A 21,178-nucleotide genomic window follows, 5' to 3' on the forward strand; every position below is an offset into this window, starting at 1 on the left:
GTAGGGCTGAGGTCCTATTGCTTATCCCTACGTCTTACAATAGTTAACTTCCCAGTGACCGGTAATATCAAGATTATTGATAGAAGAATTGTTGTCTATTGTCCCGTCGAGATTTGTTTACTCTGATTGTGACGTCACAAGTTACTGAAATGACTATTAAAGAACTACGTTCATTCATTTTATGTATTGATTAAAATTTCGTTTAGAATTATCTTGTTATTTATTTATTAACGAATGCATTAAAAGGTCAGGTACACGTGATATATCATACAGTAGGAATTCTATGAAAAAATACCCTTGACACATTTTTCCAGAAACAGCTAAAGTTAGGGGGTTATTGTTCAGATATACTAGTAAACAAAAAAAAAAAAGATTTGTATGAAAAATAATAATAATGATAATAAAAAACATTACAATCACTATAAGGTCTTCCGTTGTAACGGAAGACCTTAATGAATAAGGAAATCTTTTGTTCCGAAGAAAAATATTCAAATGCATAATAGATGGGAACCATTACAAATAAAGATATTGTCAAGACATTCGTGTTTGGCAACTTGATGCGATTGCCGCCGATTCAGGCGTCATGCAAAGACGCGCTTCCGAGAGACGGTCACAATAAGGTGTAAGGCAGCAGTGCTCTGGTTGTATTTCGTTTGCCCCAAGCCGTATCGCGATATATAGACAGTCATTACTGTTCGCGCACCTGCCGTCACTGGTTGTAAATATTAATTAAACATATTCATCCATCTTCAAAGCCGTATGTACGCGAATACGGAGATCAGCTGGTTGCTACTTAAAGGTTTATCCAAAACTTCTACAGATCTGCTGGAAACTAGTGTACTTCATCAATGGTGATGGAGCTTTTAACCATAACTTCAAATGTTTTTCCCCTCCGATTGCACATGCGATACGTGTGTAAACTGATTAAAAAATATTTCTAGGAGGGGTGCAGGGACATGGTGAACAAAATGTTTCTTGGGTATATGGAAAAAAGATTGAATGACGTTGCATTAACAGCGTTTTATTCAGGCCAACCAAAGTTGCCCGTTTCAAAGTTTTGATAGAGTATTACAAATAACCTTCTTCGGGGCAATTTTTCATTGTCGTGTGACCCATTTTATATTTTTGTTGCGTCTGGCAAAAGCATTGATTTGGTGGTAGAGATTTTATGAGTTGTACAACATTGGAGGGTATATCTAGATGATTTTCAAAATACTGCTATTATTAATCATGGCAAATATGGATTATAAATCTAGTGCCTTCAAGGTTGTTCTTCATTCCGTAGTTTTATTGCTTATATGAGCTATTGTGGCATATCAAGAGTTTTTCAGTTTATTTTGCACCTTAACGGCAAAATGAATGAATGCAGACGTTTTCCCGGTTTCAGAATTTCGCAAGAATAGTTGATTAGCTCCGCAATAAACTGCGGTGATAATACTTAATTTATATCACGTGCTTTAATGGCCCTGGATGTTGGAACAATTGCTTTATCGAAATCGGAACAAGTTTATGAACCCGATCTTCTGTCGTCAGCTATCGGCAACAGCGAATCAATAAACAATGATTAATATGTAAGGAAATCTCAATCAATTACCATAAAACGACTGTAATTCAAGTCCTAGACGCTGTAGTGTGATACTAGATTTGACACTCATCCAAACATGGCTCTTCATAGTGCTAATCATTAGTTTCAAATGAAGCTGTCGATAAATTTTACTTATAAATTTTCATTTAAAATTAGCTCTTCATTATTTTATTGATTATTCAAAACACAATCCGATTCGCGGTGAAACTAATGGATCCATCAATCAAAGGGTCATAGGTCAATGTCCATTAAGTTCAAACCACAATGGAAGGCGATGGTATGATCACCTTCTATCAACTTCTTCCGTTTTCAGATGGTCGATTCGTGAAACTGCATTCATGCTTTAGCAAATTAACATTTATTCAGATTCATAGAATTGAATCCAAATTAAGTTAGAATTTTGAAAGTCAGCATATCGCAATTTTGTGATAGTAGGTCCTAGAGTCGTTGTTCCAGTTGTGGTAGCAATACAAATCAAAGTCGGGTGACAAAATTAGATTACGACTCTATTCGGAATTTGTCTGCTGTTGGGGTGTTTATTTGCTGCTGTTGAGAAAGGTCTGAAGCGCCAAACTCACACCTCGTCTGCAACCGAGATAGAATTCCCGCGGATTGTGTCACGTGATAACTCTCGCTAGATCGTTGGGACCTAATGTCGTTAATCATTTCTTCTGAAAATATCGCTGCTGTATTGAAATAAATGACCAATAAATGTTATTGACCTTCAAACCGAAATTCGCCCCAAAACAAGACTTTCCAGAAATTACTGCAAAGAGTCTGAACCCAATTGATTTCACTCGAGACAAGGTACTGGTATATGCAATCGTCCTCGGTTGCATTGTATATTTTTTTTTTTGTTGGAGTAACTTTTTTTCTAATGACCGAAATTTTAAAGCTTACGATATCTTTCCCATTGGTTAGCGAAGGACGACGAGACCAATCGGTTACTAACCTTAAAACATGCATGCTCTCTCTCTCTCTCTCTCTGACTAAATTGCGATTACAAGGACTCTCTCTCTCTTTCTTTCTCTCTCTCTCTTTCTCTCTCTCCTTGTGACTAAATTGTGATTACAGGGAAAACTCAAAATCTGTCTCCGACATGAAAGAAGCTCTGCCCTGTAATTGATTCCATTCAGATTACATATAACATTCTAAACCCTTGTAATTACGAAATTTATAAATAAGATTTAACGCAACCTATGTATATAACAGTATGCTAGCGACATATGTTTTATCTATATCATTGTCATACCGTAAAATTGATAGAAATATTCAAGCATTTGATTTACAGTGAAAACATGTAGACGGTATTTCGACCGCAAAAAATGGCACATTTTGATACGTTCTTCAAAATCAAACACGTGTGTACAATTATCATTTGTCTGTAATTATACTAGTTATATATTTGGACTGGAAATGTCAATCGATGTTGCCTCTGTGGCCAGAATCAAATTTCCTGGAAATTACGATATTTATATATAAGTTTTTCATCAATTATCTCAATGACAGTCAGTTGGAGATCAATTTAACGAAATTAAAATTTCAAAACCAGATACTGGATCACGTTTTTTTTTAAGGAGTTTAGAATCAAAACCAATACTAGGCAGTGTTTTGATGAATAATTTAAAGCACAGACAAGGGTCCGCCTTATACAATGGCAAATCGGCGTAGGTGTCGTCTTTCAGGAAGTTTCCCCAAACATCTGTTTTCTTTTCTTCGTGTGAATAAACAAACTGATGCTATGAAATGCTCGGAAAATGCTCGTATTTATTAAGCTATAAATCGTTAACTTTTTTCACTTTTATAAGGTTTTGGTTGTTTTTTTTTTCTTTCAAAAATTGGGTTTTGGAATTCTGTCGAAACTCATAACCCTTTGCCAGCATTAGAGATGCATGCATAACAGTCCCAATCTGAGCAGGGAATATTCACTTTTCTTTACAATATTACGATATACAATGGCTGTTCAAAAATATGAATAAAAGATAAAAGTCGAGTTGTAATTTTGGCAACTGGTTACTGTCTAGGCCTAATTGTTTATTGGTTTTTTCCCGAGCCTTGTCGAAAAAGCTCGACTCGAGGAGATTCGATTGCGAGAAGAGGTGGCAAGGGGAAGTTTCGTAATTTCGTGTAATAATGAGTGTTGTTGCATTTTAGGGCTCCTATATATTGCAAAAACATATGAAATGTTTTATTAATGTGTATTTATAGTTAAGCATATATTTTATGCCCCACATTTAGCAAAATCAGATGCGAAACTAACATTAACATTACTGAAAACTGCTAAAACTGAAAGTTATCAGGTTAAGTTACTGAGTCTGAAAGGATTAAGTTTCTGAGTGTGTAAAGCTGCCATATGTAGTCAAAGTCTCTTTTTAAACAGTAAAACGTATCATATGAAAAACCAAGGAAGAGTGAAAGTTGGGTAAGATAATTGAATAACTTTAATAAGAGTAGAGGAGGAAAATTCTGAGAGTAAGAAAGATTGATTAGCAACATACTCATCATTAACTGCTGATACCATGAATCACGATTTCCAAACAAATTGTCAATTATCGCATCTGTGGGCAAAAAATCGTAGTTGAATAGATGAATTGTTATAGAGTGTTTTTGACAATAGTGGTAAAAAACAAATTCCAGGCTTGTAAGAAATCATGTTGGAAACTAACTTACTCCATGGTAAATTCAGGGGAAAATTAACTGCATTATAAGGGTAAAAAAGGCTCTCTCTGTAGCACCTGCAGCATCTCTGTCTATATGAAGCACTAGGGATTTGTCCGAATTAATTTCAAATAAGAAATTGAATTTGTTGGAGCTATGGAGTAGAAGAAAGGCTGTAGGAATTTGAAGTGGTACGCAATGTGATCCATGCTGGGGGAAATGATTTTGGATGATTAGCTTATAATTAGAAGTTGTTGAGAAGATTCTATAGATTAGAAAATAATTATGTTTAATGTTTCATAAATGGTGAATATTGGGTATTAGAAATGCATGTTTATAGCTTTGAAAAAATGCTTACAGCATGTACATTGCAATTGTACATCTAAGAAAAGATGATTTTTGAAAAACTAAATTTCTCTCTTTCTCTCTCTCTCTCTCTCTGATTTAGCGTTCAGAGATCAGAGTCTTCTTTGAAGTAAAAATGGCAGGCAGTAGCCTCAGTAATAGTGCTTTTGAAGGCATGATTTACATCAAACTATAGGTGGATGCTTGCTTATATCTGGAGGATAAGATGTAATGAAAAGATACTACAGCTTCATTGATATTCTGTGGTACTTATTTTCTTAGATTTAACAAAATTTACAGTTTTAAAGATATGTGTTGTAAAGTCAAGGACAATATTCTATCAGTAACATCCTTTGTAACATATATAATTTCTATGAACATTGATTTTGTGCAAAGGATCCAACTCCACAAAAATTTGTATGAAACAAAAAATGATGAAATCTGAAAACACATCTAGCTTTTCTTTAGAGTTCTCTAAATAGTTCCAACACTCTTTACTGTTGAATCTTTGAAACTCATGGTGCAAAAGTTTTTGTAGATTTTATCCCCCCCTCCCCCCTTTGTCCATGAATTTATAACCTTAAATAATTAATTCCAAACAGAATATTAATTTTGTATTTACACAAGTAAATGCAAAATTTTACATCCTATATTATAAACCATTAAAAAGCTGTGAATGAAATGATCACCCACACATTTCAACAATTGACCACAGAGAAAGATTCTTTATTATTTTTGTGCTAAATCGCTGAAAGTCGACCTTATTGCCAACTTGATTCTTGAACCTGAAGTATTGTGAAGTACAATGCACCCAGATTTCATTGTGATTAAACTAACCTTCTAACCAACATTAGGAGCCTAGATAATAGGGGTTAAATTATGATTCAGCAGCCAGTAGTACACTAAATGTTATAACATGATGATGTGTTATTTATACTCCGTACTTTCAGTAAATATTAAAATATTGTAACCTTCTAACTGCAAGTAAATCATGAGCATACCAATACTTAATTCTTTGTACATTCTAGCTATTATTTTGTCATGCTGCTGAATTTGGATGAAGTTACTCCATCTGTATTGAATGATGAAGTAAAGCAACCTGAGAAAAATTGTATTTTTTTAATACGGGGTTGTTACATAATTCACAATCTGAGTAATTCATGAAATTGTGCATTTCATGTGAAGAAAGAAATTGCTTTCAACAAAAACAAGTTTCCTATCATAAATCTTTCTCTGTGTTTTTGGCTTAGTTAGAACTTAAAAGATTTCTGAAGTCTGATTTTCTCTACGATTTGCCAGTGTTTTTTAAATGCTTTTAAAAAGGAACCTGTGGCTTTAGAATTGGAGCGAATCTTCAGTATTTCGGTCACTTGATTTGATATACAAAGTAGTTTGTTTGAAAACTTACTAATATAAGTATACTGTGGAATCATTAGAATTCGAGGTGGCTCAATTTTCATGGTATTCGTGGGTAGCCCTCACCCACGAATTTACACCCTCCACAAAAACTAATATTAATAGATTTTGTTTTCCTACTGAAACTGAAAACCGTCGCATCCACGAAATTACATCCCCTTGAATAAGCAAAAATCCCATAATCCACGAAAATTGACCCCCACGAAATTAAATGATTCCAAAGTTACAGTGTGTAGCAGTGACCATGATGTTTTGACCATTTTGACCATTATGGTTAAATAGTACAGAGGATTATCAGGATTATGTATTTGCTATGCCCCGTCATATTTTGGACATTATGAATTTTTTTCTTCAACCTATATATTATAACCGTTGAACAGCAGTACATTTTAAGTTTTGCTTGTATACATGCAGATCTAAGACCCTGGGATTAATACTTGACAGCATGTACGGGCATTATTTAGCAAATCAATACATTGTGTTGTAATGTACATGTAACAGGTGGATTATTTTCTTTTGCAAGATGGATATATAAAAGAAAACCTCCAAAGCCAAACAATAGATGCAATTTTTTCAATACACTGCAATCGGTATGGTAGAAATAAATAATATTCACTGAATGTCAGGATTTTTTTTCAAAATGTCTTCTGGTAATGTTAATTAATGTCATGCCTTTGATTAATTAAGCTGCAAGAGATAATTACTGCAGTACTTTTAGGTACAAAGTTGTCTGTCGGTTGGGGTTGGAAAATTCATCAGGTTCTATTGACTGAAAACATGTAGATTTCTGCCGACGAAAATAAGGATGATTATCATCCAGTAAATGGAGAGATCTGAAGCACTTCATTTATTATTGTGAGTCAAAATATAAGGTTCATGAATAAATGATGAATCTTCTTGTTCCATCAGTGACAAGTGTCTGTGTCATTGATTTTTAAGGGCACCCTGATTGAGAAATCGTCACTGCGGGGATAGATTGCCTCTGTTCTTTATAAACAATTTGCTATTCTGCATTGTTTTACAAAGACTTGGGTTCTCTTGAACAATCATAATTGAGCCAGATGCCTCAATGAGATCAAACTAGTGTATGATGAATCTATAGATTTTGATGCAATATTAATATAAATGGCTGTTTTGTATTTGCAGTGTGATGTTAAGCTCAGAATAACAGCACATCATTTTGAATAGCAGTACAATGTACTTGTCTATTAACAACTTTGTTTCACACTTGACTTAAATCGTTAAAAACAGGTTTTTGAAATAAAAATGAATACTGTTAAGCAACTTTTATTTGTGTGCGAGAAATTTCACAAGTTTTGCTAGAGTTTTATCGCAAATATTTCTTGCCGCAAGCCAATTATTATCGTTTGGTTGTTATAACAAAAAGGGTGTTGATAAGGCTTGGTTGTGAAAATAAGTTTAAGTCTGTTGAATTGTGAAAAAAAGTTGTGGCAAATAAAAGTATACAGTAGTTAGTTAGTACAGTAAGTTACAGTAGATAGTATTAACAGTATATATCTGTTAATTGACAGTTGTTAAGAAAATAGAAACGTACTTCCATTTATGTTCCTAAAGTTGCATACATGCAAATGTATCTACCTTGCTATAAAAATAGAAAGAGAAAAGCCAGCAATGTTGACTTTCAATAATTTTTTGTTTGACATGGAGTTTCATATTTTCCTATTTTTAGAATTGAAAAGCCAGTAATGTTGACTTTCAATAATTTAAAAGTCATTGCAGTTCTGAAAAGGACTTTTATATTTTCCTGTTAAAGTTCAGTTTTGACCTAAAATTTATTTATAGTTATTGGTTCATGCAGTTTTCTCAAATACACAGGTACATGTATTCATTGAATACTTACAGTAATAAATACATTTTCTATACGATACAGCTAATTTTACAATATCTATATCAGCTTTCTCAGGGCTTAAGCAGATTTTGCAGAGTTGATATATACCGGTATATCCTGCTATGCTCACATGTATATATCAGGCTCATATGAAAATTTAAGAAAACATTTTGTTGCTAGAACAACAAATGCTACATGCCTGTCCTTATCACATATTACATATACTTGTGGACACCCTCTTATTTTTTTCACTTCAGAATTTGTTTGCATAGTTTGCCATTTTTGTTCAAATTCTCTGTAAAATTGCTTTTATGCAATATTGCCATTTTTGTTCAAATTCTTTGTAAAATTGCTTCTATGCAATATTTTTCATAATTGAATTATGATGAAAAGAATTCCCTCAGATTACTGTACTTTAAAATGTTCATACTGTTCTTTGTTAAAAAGGACCTAGACATATATGAGTACCAAAATATTTAGTGACGGTCCTGACTATTGTACATAACATCATGCAAATAGATATATGTGCCAGCTTTCCAAACATAATGAAGTTCTGCTAATATACATATAGATAAGCTTGACATTTTGAGTCCAGGGAAAAAATCAATGTGATTATGATATGCTAGCTACTGAAATAGATCTATTATGAGATTAAAAATAAATATGATTCTGAATAATAAGAGACTTCATATCTTATATAATCTTTAAACTTTAACCAAATTGCATCCAAATATGATACCAAATTTTGCTATCAGCTTGATTGATTTTTATTTTAAAGTTGCATTATCTGCACTTTTTGTGGAGTAGACAATATGCCATGCATTTGATTATTAAGTTGTAAGCACCCATGAATAATGAATAATGTTAGCCTAAAATCTGTTATGAATTGGAGTGTTTGATTCTCAGGGATTTCAAATGCTTACTCTCTCTTCCGTTGTAAAACCATACAGCATCATTCATCATTGGATTAGATCAACTCCCATGATGCATTAGAAACCTTGAGGAGTGTTCGATTAGTACTGTGAGACATACCTTAAAGGAGTCTATTGTATCTCCTCCTGTTGTCTCCCTCAGGGATCAAAACGCTACAGAAATTCAATATGGAATGTATGTTGTATTGATTTTGAGTTGAGAAGTTTAAATTATGTGTGAATTAAGGTTGAATTTTCCCACAACTTCTCTGTTGCAGAGAGCAGCCATCATTCCTTGGTATCAATTGTTGTTTCCCTGATGAATTGTAAAAATAATTGTCTTCTCTCTGTGTCTCCTTTTCTTTAGATTATTTAAACGAATTGATGAATCTTTACAGCAGAGATTTGTTTTGAGCAATAATAATAAATAATATGTTTATGCATCTATGTATAATGGTTAATCTATAATTATGAATATTTATGAATTATCTTCCTTATTTGGGAACTTGATCTGTTCAATCTTGTTAATTTTTTATTTCTATATTAACCATATTTAAAATAAATGGAAATAAACCTACGATATTAAAAGTGCAAGCTAGTGAAAATGTTGTGGTTTGAACTTTATGAAAAAAAGGTATGTTTGAAAATCACATATATCTAGCCAGTGAGTAATTTGCAGTGAATATTGGTAAGTTTTTCAGTCGATAAGAACAGCATAGAAAACCTAGTCCATCGTTTGCCAGATTTTTAAATGAGTTGTACAAACCCCATGGATTATTTCTTCGGAGTTCATTTCCTGCTAATTTCCTAACCTCTTGTAGAAATTACTTAGAAACATCAACTTTTCTGATCACCGGGGCACTGATGTGTCAAATCTTGATATCAAATATTCATGGTGACTTTTGAGGACTACAAGCCTCTATTTCCATGACAATCTTTCAGACTGACTTGTACAATAACAAAATTTTTATTGTTAGGTAGACTGTTTCAGGAAGTCATGTTTGATGGCATGCAGAAATGCTGCAGTTTGATGAATTAAAACAAATTTGCAAATAGCAGTGCTCAAAGGGGGTTTTGTATGTATACTATTGGGAATCAAATCAATTGGTGTGATTAATCACCCTGATCATTTTCCACTTGATGATGGGCAATTTTAATGCAATGGAGTCCTGTTGATAGCATAACAAATGTGAAGGTATATGCTCAGCTTCTGACAATGACATCTATTTTTGGAAAGTTAACCACTTAGGCATACATGTAGATTGAACAAAATCTCCAGAAATCATGAGTACATCTAAAAAAAAATAACTTGATGACTAAATTAATATATCTGAAGTAAACCATCAGCTATTCCTACCATACACATAGTGGATTTTGATGAAGTTTAAAGTTATGGATTGTTCATTTTCAAAGTATAAAATGATAAATTTCTTAAATAGTACATCATTAATCAAGAATTAAATTAACGCAGCTGAAATTTATTCCGAGTCCTCTTGATCCCACAATGGCATTTCCATACCATTTATGCTGCACATTACAGGCGATTTGATTTTTGTAGAGTCTCCCGAAACACTGGGCCGGATTATTTCACAAGTTAGAGGTAACTAGATGTTTGGTTCTCTTTCACTGCAGCCGTAGATTCTGCCAGGAGGCTTTCTATGCACAAGTTGTAGAATTTTAACAGCCTCTACATTTTGGTTTTCACCTACAGCACTGTTTTAGAAAAACATCTTCATTTATTTCTTTTTTCTCCTCAGTTTTTTTTTCCATACCACTTTTATATTCTTGCATTACACACATTGGTGCTCAGTTGTTTTTCTCAAGTTTTCTTCTTGGTTTTAAGTTTTCTATTTTTCTTGAAATAATTGATGAGAGTATTCATTTGGTAGATAAATCATGATTCTAGAATAGTTTTCATTGGGTAAAACCATTCGGATTTACTTGCTTTGATTTGTTAAGTATCTACAATTAGATCATGCTCTTCTTGCTCCAAATCTTGAATTTCTATTTCAAAATTAGGCAATTAATTAGCATGATTTAAGTCAAAACTATGCATGCTGATTTTATCTACAATCTTTTGAAATTGATGTACAGAGATTTAAGAAAATATTTCTTGAATATTATTGTAACTGCAGAACTGAAGCACTACTGGAAATTTTGGTATTGGTTGATGATCCATCAACCAAAATTTCCCATCAAGCTACAACTCAGCATCTAGTATTATTGTTCTTTGCCCTGTTGTATAATATATATATAAAACAGCAAAGGGAGATGCTTGATTGGTAAAATTTTGTTTTAAATTTTAAAAAATCTAAATTGCAGGATTTACAATCAGGACTTTATAATTACAGTACTTGAACCTTAGCGAACCTGCAGATATGATTCCTCTGAATTTTTTCATTAGTATCGTAGTTAACCATTCACTAAAACATGTTTATTGCAGATTACATATTTGCCACCAAAATCCCAAGTACCTGGTATAACCTCCAAGTTTCTGAGGTGGTAAAACCGAAGTGTCAATAAAAAAGGCCTGTTAGTATTTGTTTTCTGTCAGTGTAACAAACTGTTCAAGTCCTTCTGATTCCAAGAAGACTGCTAAACTAGCTGAAAAATATTGATTATGTATTTACAATCATAATGTCCAATGATCAGTGGGCATTAAAACTTGATCCCCGGAAAAAAAAGTTCAACTACAGAACGCAGTGTGGGAGTATTGTATTGCAGATGGAAATGTACAACACCTTGTTTGTATCTGGAGAGGTCAAGCCAAGGGCTAATGAGTGTGTTTGTTTATCAACATGCATGGTCGCCTTCGGGCCAATGAAGGGCGCAAGTCCATGTAATTAATACCTCAGCGCCAGGCGACTTTGGTGCAGTCCATCATTGCTTGACATTAATTAAGTAATTAAGTATGGTAGAAGTAGACTATAAACACTGTTAGTGTTGTTGACGGTTGAAACATGACCCTCAGCAGCTAGTAGATCCCGGCATTACTCAGTCAGCCTCAGCTATAGTGTTTGTCACAGTAATAATGGCTCCTTCTGAATATCACATGATACATACATGTATTTGGTCCTTATACTCCAGAATAAAAGCTGAAGATTCAGAAATTGCAAGTTTATAGGATGGAATTTAACTAATAAACATAAATTTTGTATTCATTAAACCCTTATCTATACTCTTTCCGGTTGCTTTAAATTAATATGCAGACTTTATTGTACTATATGGCCATCATGATGCTTATGATTACCAACAACATTCATATTTTTTAATTTCTTTTCATTTAATGTATTTGTCCTATCTTTAAAGGAAACAATAAAGATGTATTTTTTTTTCGTTTCAGTATTGTTTTACTATAACTTACAAGAGCCAAAAAAATGAGATAACCAGGCAGATAGACTTCCGCTCGGACACCGAGGCAGAGTGCAATGCCTGGATCGACCATGTCAAGCGGGCTCCGTAAGTAACCAATGGAAGGGTATCGTTGTCGCATCATCCAGCCAGCTAGTGCACCACACTAAAACATCATTCTAGGGTCATTATCACTGTATAACCTTAATATTGTTGGTCCAAATTTCCATAATCCATAAAAAGATTAGAAAATCCATGATTTTAATCCTTAATTGCTATTTTACAGCATTAGTGCATAGCTCATCGGTTCTTTTGAGTAATGTGACACCTTTTAAGTATTTTTCATGCATTCAGAATTGGTGTGTCTTAATATGCAACAAATTAATTGGATAAAAATTTTTAGAGAAAGAAAAAAAATTCTCTGTATTAAAATTTTTATGGAAAATAAGCTTCTACAGAAGTGAGGATCATTTACCTAAATATGAGGGTAAACAGGCAACCAATCACTCAATAATACAGTTACCCGGTATTCATCATGGACATGTGTTAATTAAGCCTATCAGATTAGAGACTCTAAGTCATAATCAACCAATCACTATTGATCATGAATATGTGTAGCCTATCAGATTATAGAGACTCAATGTCATAATCAACCAATCACACCTCGGAACCAATCCCATTCTACTAGAGTTATTTATCCTTAATCGTGCTAATTATACACATGTACTTATAACTGGAATCTAGTACATGAGTATAATTAACAGAATGGAGGATTAGGAACTCATTGCATAAAAAAATTATGTACCACCACAAATCAAGGGGAGATATAGTATATTTAATTAGTATGACATATGTGCTATACAATTGATGGTATATAGTGCAGTAGAAGGTACATGTACTGAGAAAAAGAAAACCCAACACATTTAACTAAAATTTCCAACATAGAGCTTGGAAAGAAAATCAGGGATCATGTTTCTGAATGTAGAGCATTGATTGATCATACCATGAGAGCTCTCAGTGCTATAATCATCAAATAAACTAGCTCATATTCACTTCATGTGTAGCAAATCATATCATTTATAAAAAGGCTTTGAGAGCACTTGATCAAAAACCAATCGCACTAACAGAATATGAAATACCAAATTCCAAAAAAGAGGTTTGGAATGGCAGGGTACTTTGTTGGAAGCCATGCAATTGCGAAGTAAGGATTTGTCAAAGTACACTTCATTTAAGGTAATTGCCTGTAATACCTTATATATGCTTAAGAGTACACCTCTCAGTTGATGATATAATATGCGCAGTCAACAATTGACTACCTGGAAAGACTCATCACATTGAACTGAAAAGACAACAGAAATTGATACTGAATTACCATGGTGACCATACATACCAGCGTTGATAAGCAACGGACATTCTTACGTACACTTACTGACCAATTCATTTAGAGTTTTTCTTGTTTTCATGAATATTTATTGTTCTCAAACTTTCAATGAGAGAACAAAATTCTTTAGTTTTCGGAAATACAAAAATAAAGATCATGTTATGAAAACATATTGTTGAATGATGCATAAACACATTTGATTAGGATCCCTTCATGAAAGTGTTAAGTAGCCAATCAGAATAGGGCATGATTTATACAGTTTGAACAAGAAAAAATTGTGAGTCGGCCCATGTTTAGTAAGCATGCAAATGCAAGACTGGCCGTCATATGTTTCTGATGATATTGCATCCTGAGCTGGTAACTGTATCATATAGAGAGTGACCTATTGAATCAATAGACCATTTAGTCAACCTGTATTACCGTGACACACCGTTATTTCGAACTAGATGGGACTGTTTAAAAACTTTGAGATATCAAAGTATTCGAGATATCGAGAGTAGAATACTTAAAAAATAAGTAGTTGGGACTTACAAATCACTTCGACATAAATTATACAGGTTAATGACATTCAGTCTGAGTCCATATCATACAGACAGACCACATCATGAATTATTACTGAACAATCATATTACCATGAACGATATAATTTGACCGTATCATACAAATTGACTTGTTCATGAATCATTCAGATAACCAGAAAAGAGGGCTGGATGGTCTCACAGGGGCCAAGCCCGTTTTCACATTAATTTCAATGTAACCATAAATGGTTAAATGGTTACATTGAAATTAATGTTAAAACGGGCTTGGCCCCTGTGGATTGTCTTGGCCATTTTTAGACAAAATAATGTTCATCTCCTTAAGAAGAAAATCTCCATATAAAGATTACGGAAAATATTCAAACTTATTAAACTAAAACACAATGTATATGAAAATAATAATTCATAACTTTAAGACTATGTTCATCTCCTTATGAAGAAATCTCTATGTAAAGATTATGAAAATATTCTAACTTAAAAAGCTAAAAAATATGAAAATAATGATTCATGACTCGTAATTTAAGGTAAGTCTGCTGGCCAACTTTTGACCAGCCAGCCTTTTTAAGCATAGATACAGATTAAAATAATTTATGTTTAAATGGTATTAAATGCCTTATCATAAGTTATTCAGATTATAAACATTGTGAATCATACTGATTGACCATATTATTTCATGATAAGTATGAATTTTAATTAAGAATCATAGAATTGAAGTTACATATCCTTCACTCCAGCCCTCGAAAAAAATTCCAAGATTTCAAGTAGTCCTACCAAAAAACCGTCTTTCAGCTCTTATAGATAGTTCATATAAAAAACGTCCAGGACAAACAACCAGCAGCATAAAAAGATAGATAACAAGTCCCAATCTTTATTCTTTAGGATAAATGCAAAGAAAAACAACTCTTTTGTATGTTTAGGAAGTGACCTGGCACTGAATTGAGAGAATTGATTTTATCTTAATGCATGGTGACTAAGCAAAAAACCAAACTAAAATGTGATTTGTATCAAGCCTACAGAAACATATGGTTCATTTTTATAGACGATATATCTGCTTCTGATGCAGGGTCACATATTTTGTGTTATTAAATTATTGTGTTATGTTCTCAATTGTCCATTATTGAAAATTCTAAATTCCTGATGAAACTGACATATTGGAAACTCCTGTCAGGCTGTTTAATACTACAGGTTATTTCTCTTTGATTTGGTGCAGAGAGGACAGAATTTCCATGACAGGTAGAGTGAGGAGCTCATTAACGATCCTATTAATCATTGTCAGGTACAGCAAGGTGCTTGAGCAGCGAGAGGAGCTAGAGCAGAAACACCTTCACCTCCTGCAGATACTGGAGAGTGAGCGGCAGGCTAAGTGGCACTATGTCCAACAGACGGAGGAACTGGCCACGTCAGTCAAAGAACTGCGGGCAGAGGTACTGGGGAGGGGCACAGATGTCAGAAACAGTAAAAGGGTGGGGGGGGGGGGGGGTAACAAGATGTCAGAAACAGTAAGGGGGAGGGGCAGACAAGATATCAGGGACAGAGGGAGGGGTAGACAAGATGTCAGAGACAGAGGGAGGGGTATACATGATGTAAGAGGCAGAGGGAGGAGAGGAGAATGGGCAGGAATGATGTCAAAACAAGGGGAGGGGATATATGACATCAGAGAAAGGAGGGGTCATACATGATGTCAAGAATGAGGAGAGGGGTAGACATGTCAAAGACAGAGGAGGGGGCATACATGATGTCAAGAATGAGGAGAGGGGTAGACATGTCAAAGACAGAGGAGGGGGCATACATGACGGGGGCATGCAGGATTTTAGATGAAAGGGGAAAGGGTTGGCAGACATGACGTCAGAGACAGAGGGGAGGGGAAGGCATGACGTCAGAGACAGAGGGGAGGGGAAGGCATGATGTCAGAGACAAAGGAGAGGGAGCAGGCATGATGTCAGAGACAGAGGAGAGGGTTGGCAGGGGTGATGTCAGTGACATAGGGGAGGGGGTAGCATGATGTCAGAGATATAGGGGAGGTTGGGGAGGCATGATCTCAGAGGGAATATAGTAGACATGATGTCAGAGATGGTGGGGAGGAGGAAGGCAGGCATAATTTCAAAGATAAAGGGAAGGATATAAACATTTCATTTGGAAAACATGCGTGCACACTGAAGTTAGGATTAATAAGCAGATTTGGTCATTATTTAGACATGTTACTTAAGGTCAATTCTATGTAAGAATTAAAGATTTATAAAAGGGTCTGGCCACGCATAGTCACCAATTTTCCTTATATTTCATACATGGACACACCTAAGTGAAAAAACGCAAAAAACCATTAATAGTTGGTTGCTAGGGGTTACTGTTATTGAGGCTAAAGATAGAAAAATAGCAATACTTACCTACTTGTGTGGCCACCAAATTTTGATTCTTACATAGAATTGATCTTAATAGATAAGTAATCACTACACTAAAAATAATTTTTTTTCACTTAGTGTATGCTGTAAAAAAATTGGTATGCAGTTCTATTCTAAATTTAGTCAAATAAAAAGAAAGGGTTATCTTCCTAAATGCATGCAATATACTGGTCAAAAATAAAGTCATGACTGTCAATTTCAAAAGTATTGTTTCTGTTTAAGTTAAGTAAACCTTAAGTTAATTTAAATTTTCTTATTAAGTGGCTATTTGCATTCCTCATTACTCATTATGTATGTTGTTCAAGTTTCAGATTTTGTGTATTTTTTCTTTGACAGCTTCAAAAATACAAAAAAGAGAGAGTGTCCACCACCAAGGTAGATGAAGAGACAGATGAAATTAAAAAAATCAAAAAGGTGAGTTATTTTATGTTTAATATTTACAACTATCATTAGCAATAATCAAACGAAGAAGGCAACATATTTATTATTTGATCATTTCAATGTGAGCTAGGCCTAAAAATCTAACATTTTTTCAAAATTATTTTTGTATGATTTATATATTTTAATTCTATTTATTTAAGAAGTGTTATTTATATTGTTTATTAATCATTTGAAATAAGGAGGCAAGGAAACTAATTTTAAAAGAATCAAATATTAATATTACTTATGCATATAGGGAATTCGAAAAGAATATTTGCGTGCTGACATTCTATAAACATCCTGTCACAGGTTCAGAGTTTCTTCCGTGGTTGGTTGTGTCGAAGGCGATGGAAACAAATTGTGGAGCTGTACATCCGTTCTCCGCACGCGGAGAGCATGAGGAAGCGGAACAGCATCGTGTTCAGTATGGTGGAGTGTGAGGAGGAGTACAATCGACAGCTCTCCACCCTCGTCACCTGTTTTCTCCGCCCACTAAGAATGGCCGCCTCCTCCAAGAAACCACCGATTACCCATGAGGACGTCAATTCTATTTTCTTGAACAGGTAAAATTTGTACTGCTTGTTTGTTTTTTAAAAGTTGTCAAAACCCTTTAATCAGAATTTGCTGTCTAGTTTTGTTTTATAAAAAGCAGTGAATTCTGTTTCAGGTTAATTATTGAGAGATTAGAGCTAAAGTTGAATTTGTTTATTGACATGATTAATGATTAATACATGTACTTTTTTTTGGAAACAGTGAAACCTTGCTATTTTTACATCAAATTTTCCTGAAAGGACTTTGTGCTCGACTAGAAAACTGGCCCACTTTAGTTTTAGGTCAGTACCTTCTTGTCCAGTTTTCTGTTATATTAAGTGTATCAATCCTTATAGCTGCAAGTGAATTTTAGATAAGAATAAGTATTTCATTAAAATAATAATGAATATCATAAAAGAGGATTCTGCATGGCTTTCATTTCACCATGTTCAGGATCAAAAATTGTTTTATGATTACAGCGAACAGTTAATCTGTAGAAAATATTGTTTCATGTTTAGTTTAATAGATTGATAAAATACCATGATTCCACAACTTTATCCTATTTGAATTTGAGATTTTTGTACATACAGGAGATCTGTTTGATATGCTGCTCCCAATGTTGTGTATATACCAGGAATATGTTAGAAATCACCATTATAGTCTTCAAGTTCTGGCCGAATATAAACAACGACCCGAGTTTAATACTCTTCTGAAACGCTATGAAGAAAAACCCATGTGTGAGAATCGTACATTGGAGATCTTTCTTACATATCCTATGCATCAGGTATAATGTTTTTTAAGTGAGTTAAATTTATTTTTTGCAATCAAATGTACTATTAAAATAATATTTATATTTAGATAAAAACAGCACAACCAAATTACCTTTTCAAACTTATAGAACTCATGTAAAATTCCATTAAGCCACTTATTTAATTTTGTAAATAAGCTGCACTGAATTATCTTTTAATTAGGGCCATGCACTGCGTGCGTCCTATAGTGATCAGTCTGTCTCTCTGTCCTTATGTCTGTCTATGCATATCAGATGACTTGTCCGGTGCATATCTTCTCTTCCCTTTGCTCAATCTAGCTCATACTTCACTCACATAGTGTCTATGGTCATAGGGTGTGCAGTGACCTTGAAATAAAGTTTGTAGGTCAAGGTCATATCAGACCTTGCTAAAATCCTATTTCAGAGGATATATACTTTCCACTTAGCCTTATTTCGCTCATACTTCAAATAAACAGAGCTGATGAATAAAAAGTGTGTAGTGACCTGGAACCAATTTTTAAGGTCAAAAGTGAAGGTCATATTGCAAAATTGTATAAAAAATCCTTATCTGGAGCATATCTTCTCTCCCTTTTCTTCAATCTGCTCTTACTTCACTCGTTTAGTGCCTTTGATTTAAGGGCATGCAGTGACTTTATATGATGTTTGAAGATTAAGTGTCAAGGTCATATCAGATCAAACAAAAATCTTTTTTTAGAGCATATATATACTGTCCACTTAGTCCTTTTTGGCTTATACTTTTACTTAAACAGAGCTTTTTGGTTAATTGTGTGCAGTGACATTGAACCAAGTCAATGTGAAGACCATAGTAGATCTCTTTATAATCAGTTTTATACCATAGATTATTTCCCATTTGGTTAATCTGTTAAGATTGAACAAAAATGCCTGTTTGTAAGTGGTAATGAGATTAAATTAGACATTCTATGCCTGTTGGAAAATTTCGAAGTTATAGGTCAAGGTCAAAGCAAATGTGCTGTTTATATTTACCCCATATGTATTTTATGTGGAAAACTTTAAAAACGACAATGGTTTTCGTGGTTTTGATAACCTCCTCAGCTATTTAAGGTAAAATATGATAGGAAAATTCACAGGACTTTAACTTTGGTGAGTTTGGTGATATTTATTGATTTTGACAGATCCCTCGCTACATCATCACCCTTCATGAGTTGCTGGCCCATACCCCTCATGACCATGTGGAGCGAAAAAGTCTGGAGTTTGCTAAGAGTAAGCTGGAGGAACTCTCTAGGGTGAGCAATTGGTCTTTGTCTATATATAGAGACATTTTAAACATGTTTATTGGTTCTGTTTATTTAAAAAGAATATATTCTTGGAGATGACTACTGGCTTTGTGTCTATAAAAAGAATCTTCAAAGATGAGAACTTTTTTCTGTGTCTATGCATTGATATGGACTCCCCAAACATAGTCTATGCATGTGCAAGGTTCCATAACTCATAAATCTGGAAACCATTTGTTTATGTCATTGAGTTTGGTGTTAATGTTAGAAAATACATGTGAAATTATATAGTGGAGTAGTGTTATTTAATTTAATTATGAGAATGATAGACTCAGACTCAAAATTAGAAAATGAAGAGTAGATCATACCTTATATCCGGTAATTTTCAAGATGATCTTGCTAACTTTTGTTTTTTTGCGATCACTTTTACATCATGCAAAATATTCTATACTCAGAAATCATATCCTCTATTATTTGCTTTCAGAAAAATATGAAATCTCAAAAATTGACTGATGAGAATTTAAAAAAGTTAATATATATTTTCTCCATTTTTGCAGATTTTGTGACATGCTTAAAAAAAACCCCTGGATGTACAGTAACATATTCTTGTAACATATTGACATCCCTCTTATAGATTATTTAACACTGATTTTATAGCCGGTCAGTATTGTTTTGTAGATTATGCATGATGAAGTGAGTGAAACAGAGAACATCAGAAAGAACCTGTCCATTGAGAGGATGATCATTGAGGGCTGTGATATCTTACTGGATGTCAATCAAACGTTTGTCAGACAAGGTGAGCTGTAGGGTACTCACGCTAGCCCCCTCTTCACCTTCTTCACCTCCCAAGCAACTGCACTCCTTGTTGTGTTTGAAGTAAACTCGTTATTTCAACATTGTTTGGACAGTTTTGAAAGTGTTTGAATTTATTTCAGTCTTTTAGTTTTTGAAAACATTACAGAGTGCTTGAACTTGAAGGTTGAAGAACTGTGTAAAAAGTACTTGAGTTTCATAATTTTCGATCCTTTCACCTATTTAGAATTATTTTTCATCCTGTCACTTTGTCCTGATATTACTCCAAACCCATCTATTTTGACAGAGTGTTCGAAAGATGAGGCATATGCATACTATCCCGTAATAGTGATAATCCAAGTGTTTTGACAAAACGTGTACAAAGAGCTGGTACGGTGTCATTTGAGATTTTGGTACTGCTGTCATATAATATTTTGAACCCCAAATAAAATATTGAACCCTGGGTTATATTGAATATTGGATGGCTTTATTATTTTATTGCTGGTCCTATCTTCACCAAACTTGGAAGGATGATGCATCTTGTGATAGATACTTACCGGTAGGCATTTGACAGCCTCATTGTTAACCTTACCTCAGTGAGCTCTGTAAAATTTGATTACCTATATTTTTTATGTAAAGATTAAAAGCCTGTAGGACCCATAATCAATTTATGACATGTTTAAAGAGTAATTCTATGTCATCTGATATTTCATCTTTGATACAGTCGAGCTTCAGATATTTAGATGCCACGTTATGACATTCAAAACAGTAATACATGTATTCAAGTTTGCAAAAGTCCCTGATTTATTCAAACTTTGGATCTGTGGGTTACTTGTTTGATGACGTATCCATTATGCCAATTTTTCAATGCAACTATGTTAAATCTGTTGCGATGCTCTGTCATAAAAAATGTGATAGTGTGTATATATACCAGGTATAGGCTCAATATTGCCTCGTTCCTACTAGCATTAGCTAGTAGCTT

The 21,178-nt window shown here is 33.9% G+C and overlaps 1 protein-coding gene across 7 annotated transcripts in view; it reads left to right on the forward strand.

Annotated features, from left to right (window-relative positions):
- LOC128175645 (ras-specific guanine nucleotide-releasing factor 2-like) overlaps nt 1–21,178 on the forward strand; it is a 56,978-nt gene that overhangs the window by 8,509 nt on the left and 27,291 nt on the right. For 6 of the 7 annotated variants that reach the window (XM_052841431.1, XM_052841430.1, XM_052841433.1 and 3 more), the window contains exons 3-11: nt 10,323–10,364; nt 12,108–12,223; nt 15,309–15,456; nt 16,768–16,845; nt 17,161–17,414; nt 17,605–17,684; nt 17,973–18,166; nt 19,306–19,416; nt 20,083–20,200. In XM_052841431.1, coding sequence (XP_052697391.1) covers nt 10,323–10,364; nt 12,108–12,223; nt 15,309–15,456; nt 16,768–16,845; nt 17,161–17,414; nt 17,605–17,684; nt 17,973–18,166; nt 19,306–19,416; nt 20,083–20,200 — 1,141 coding nt within the window. The remainder of the gene's footprint in view (nt 1–10,322; nt 10,365–12,107; nt 12,224–15,308; nt 15,457–16,767; nt 16,846–17,160; nt 17,415–17,604; nt 17,685–17,972; nt 18,167–19,305; nt 19,417–20,082; nt 20,201–21,178) is intronic. The other variant, XM_052841436.1, reaches the window with a different exon arrangement.

The sequence above is a fragment of the Crassostrea angulata genome, chromosome 3, assembly GCF_025612915.1.
Source record: "Crassostrea angulata isolate pt1a10 chromosome 3, ASM2561291v2, whole genome shotgun sequence".
In the NCBI taxonomy this organism is placed as follows: Eukaryota; Metazoa; Mollusca; class Bivalvia; order Ostreida; family Ostreidae; genus Magallana; species Magallana angulata.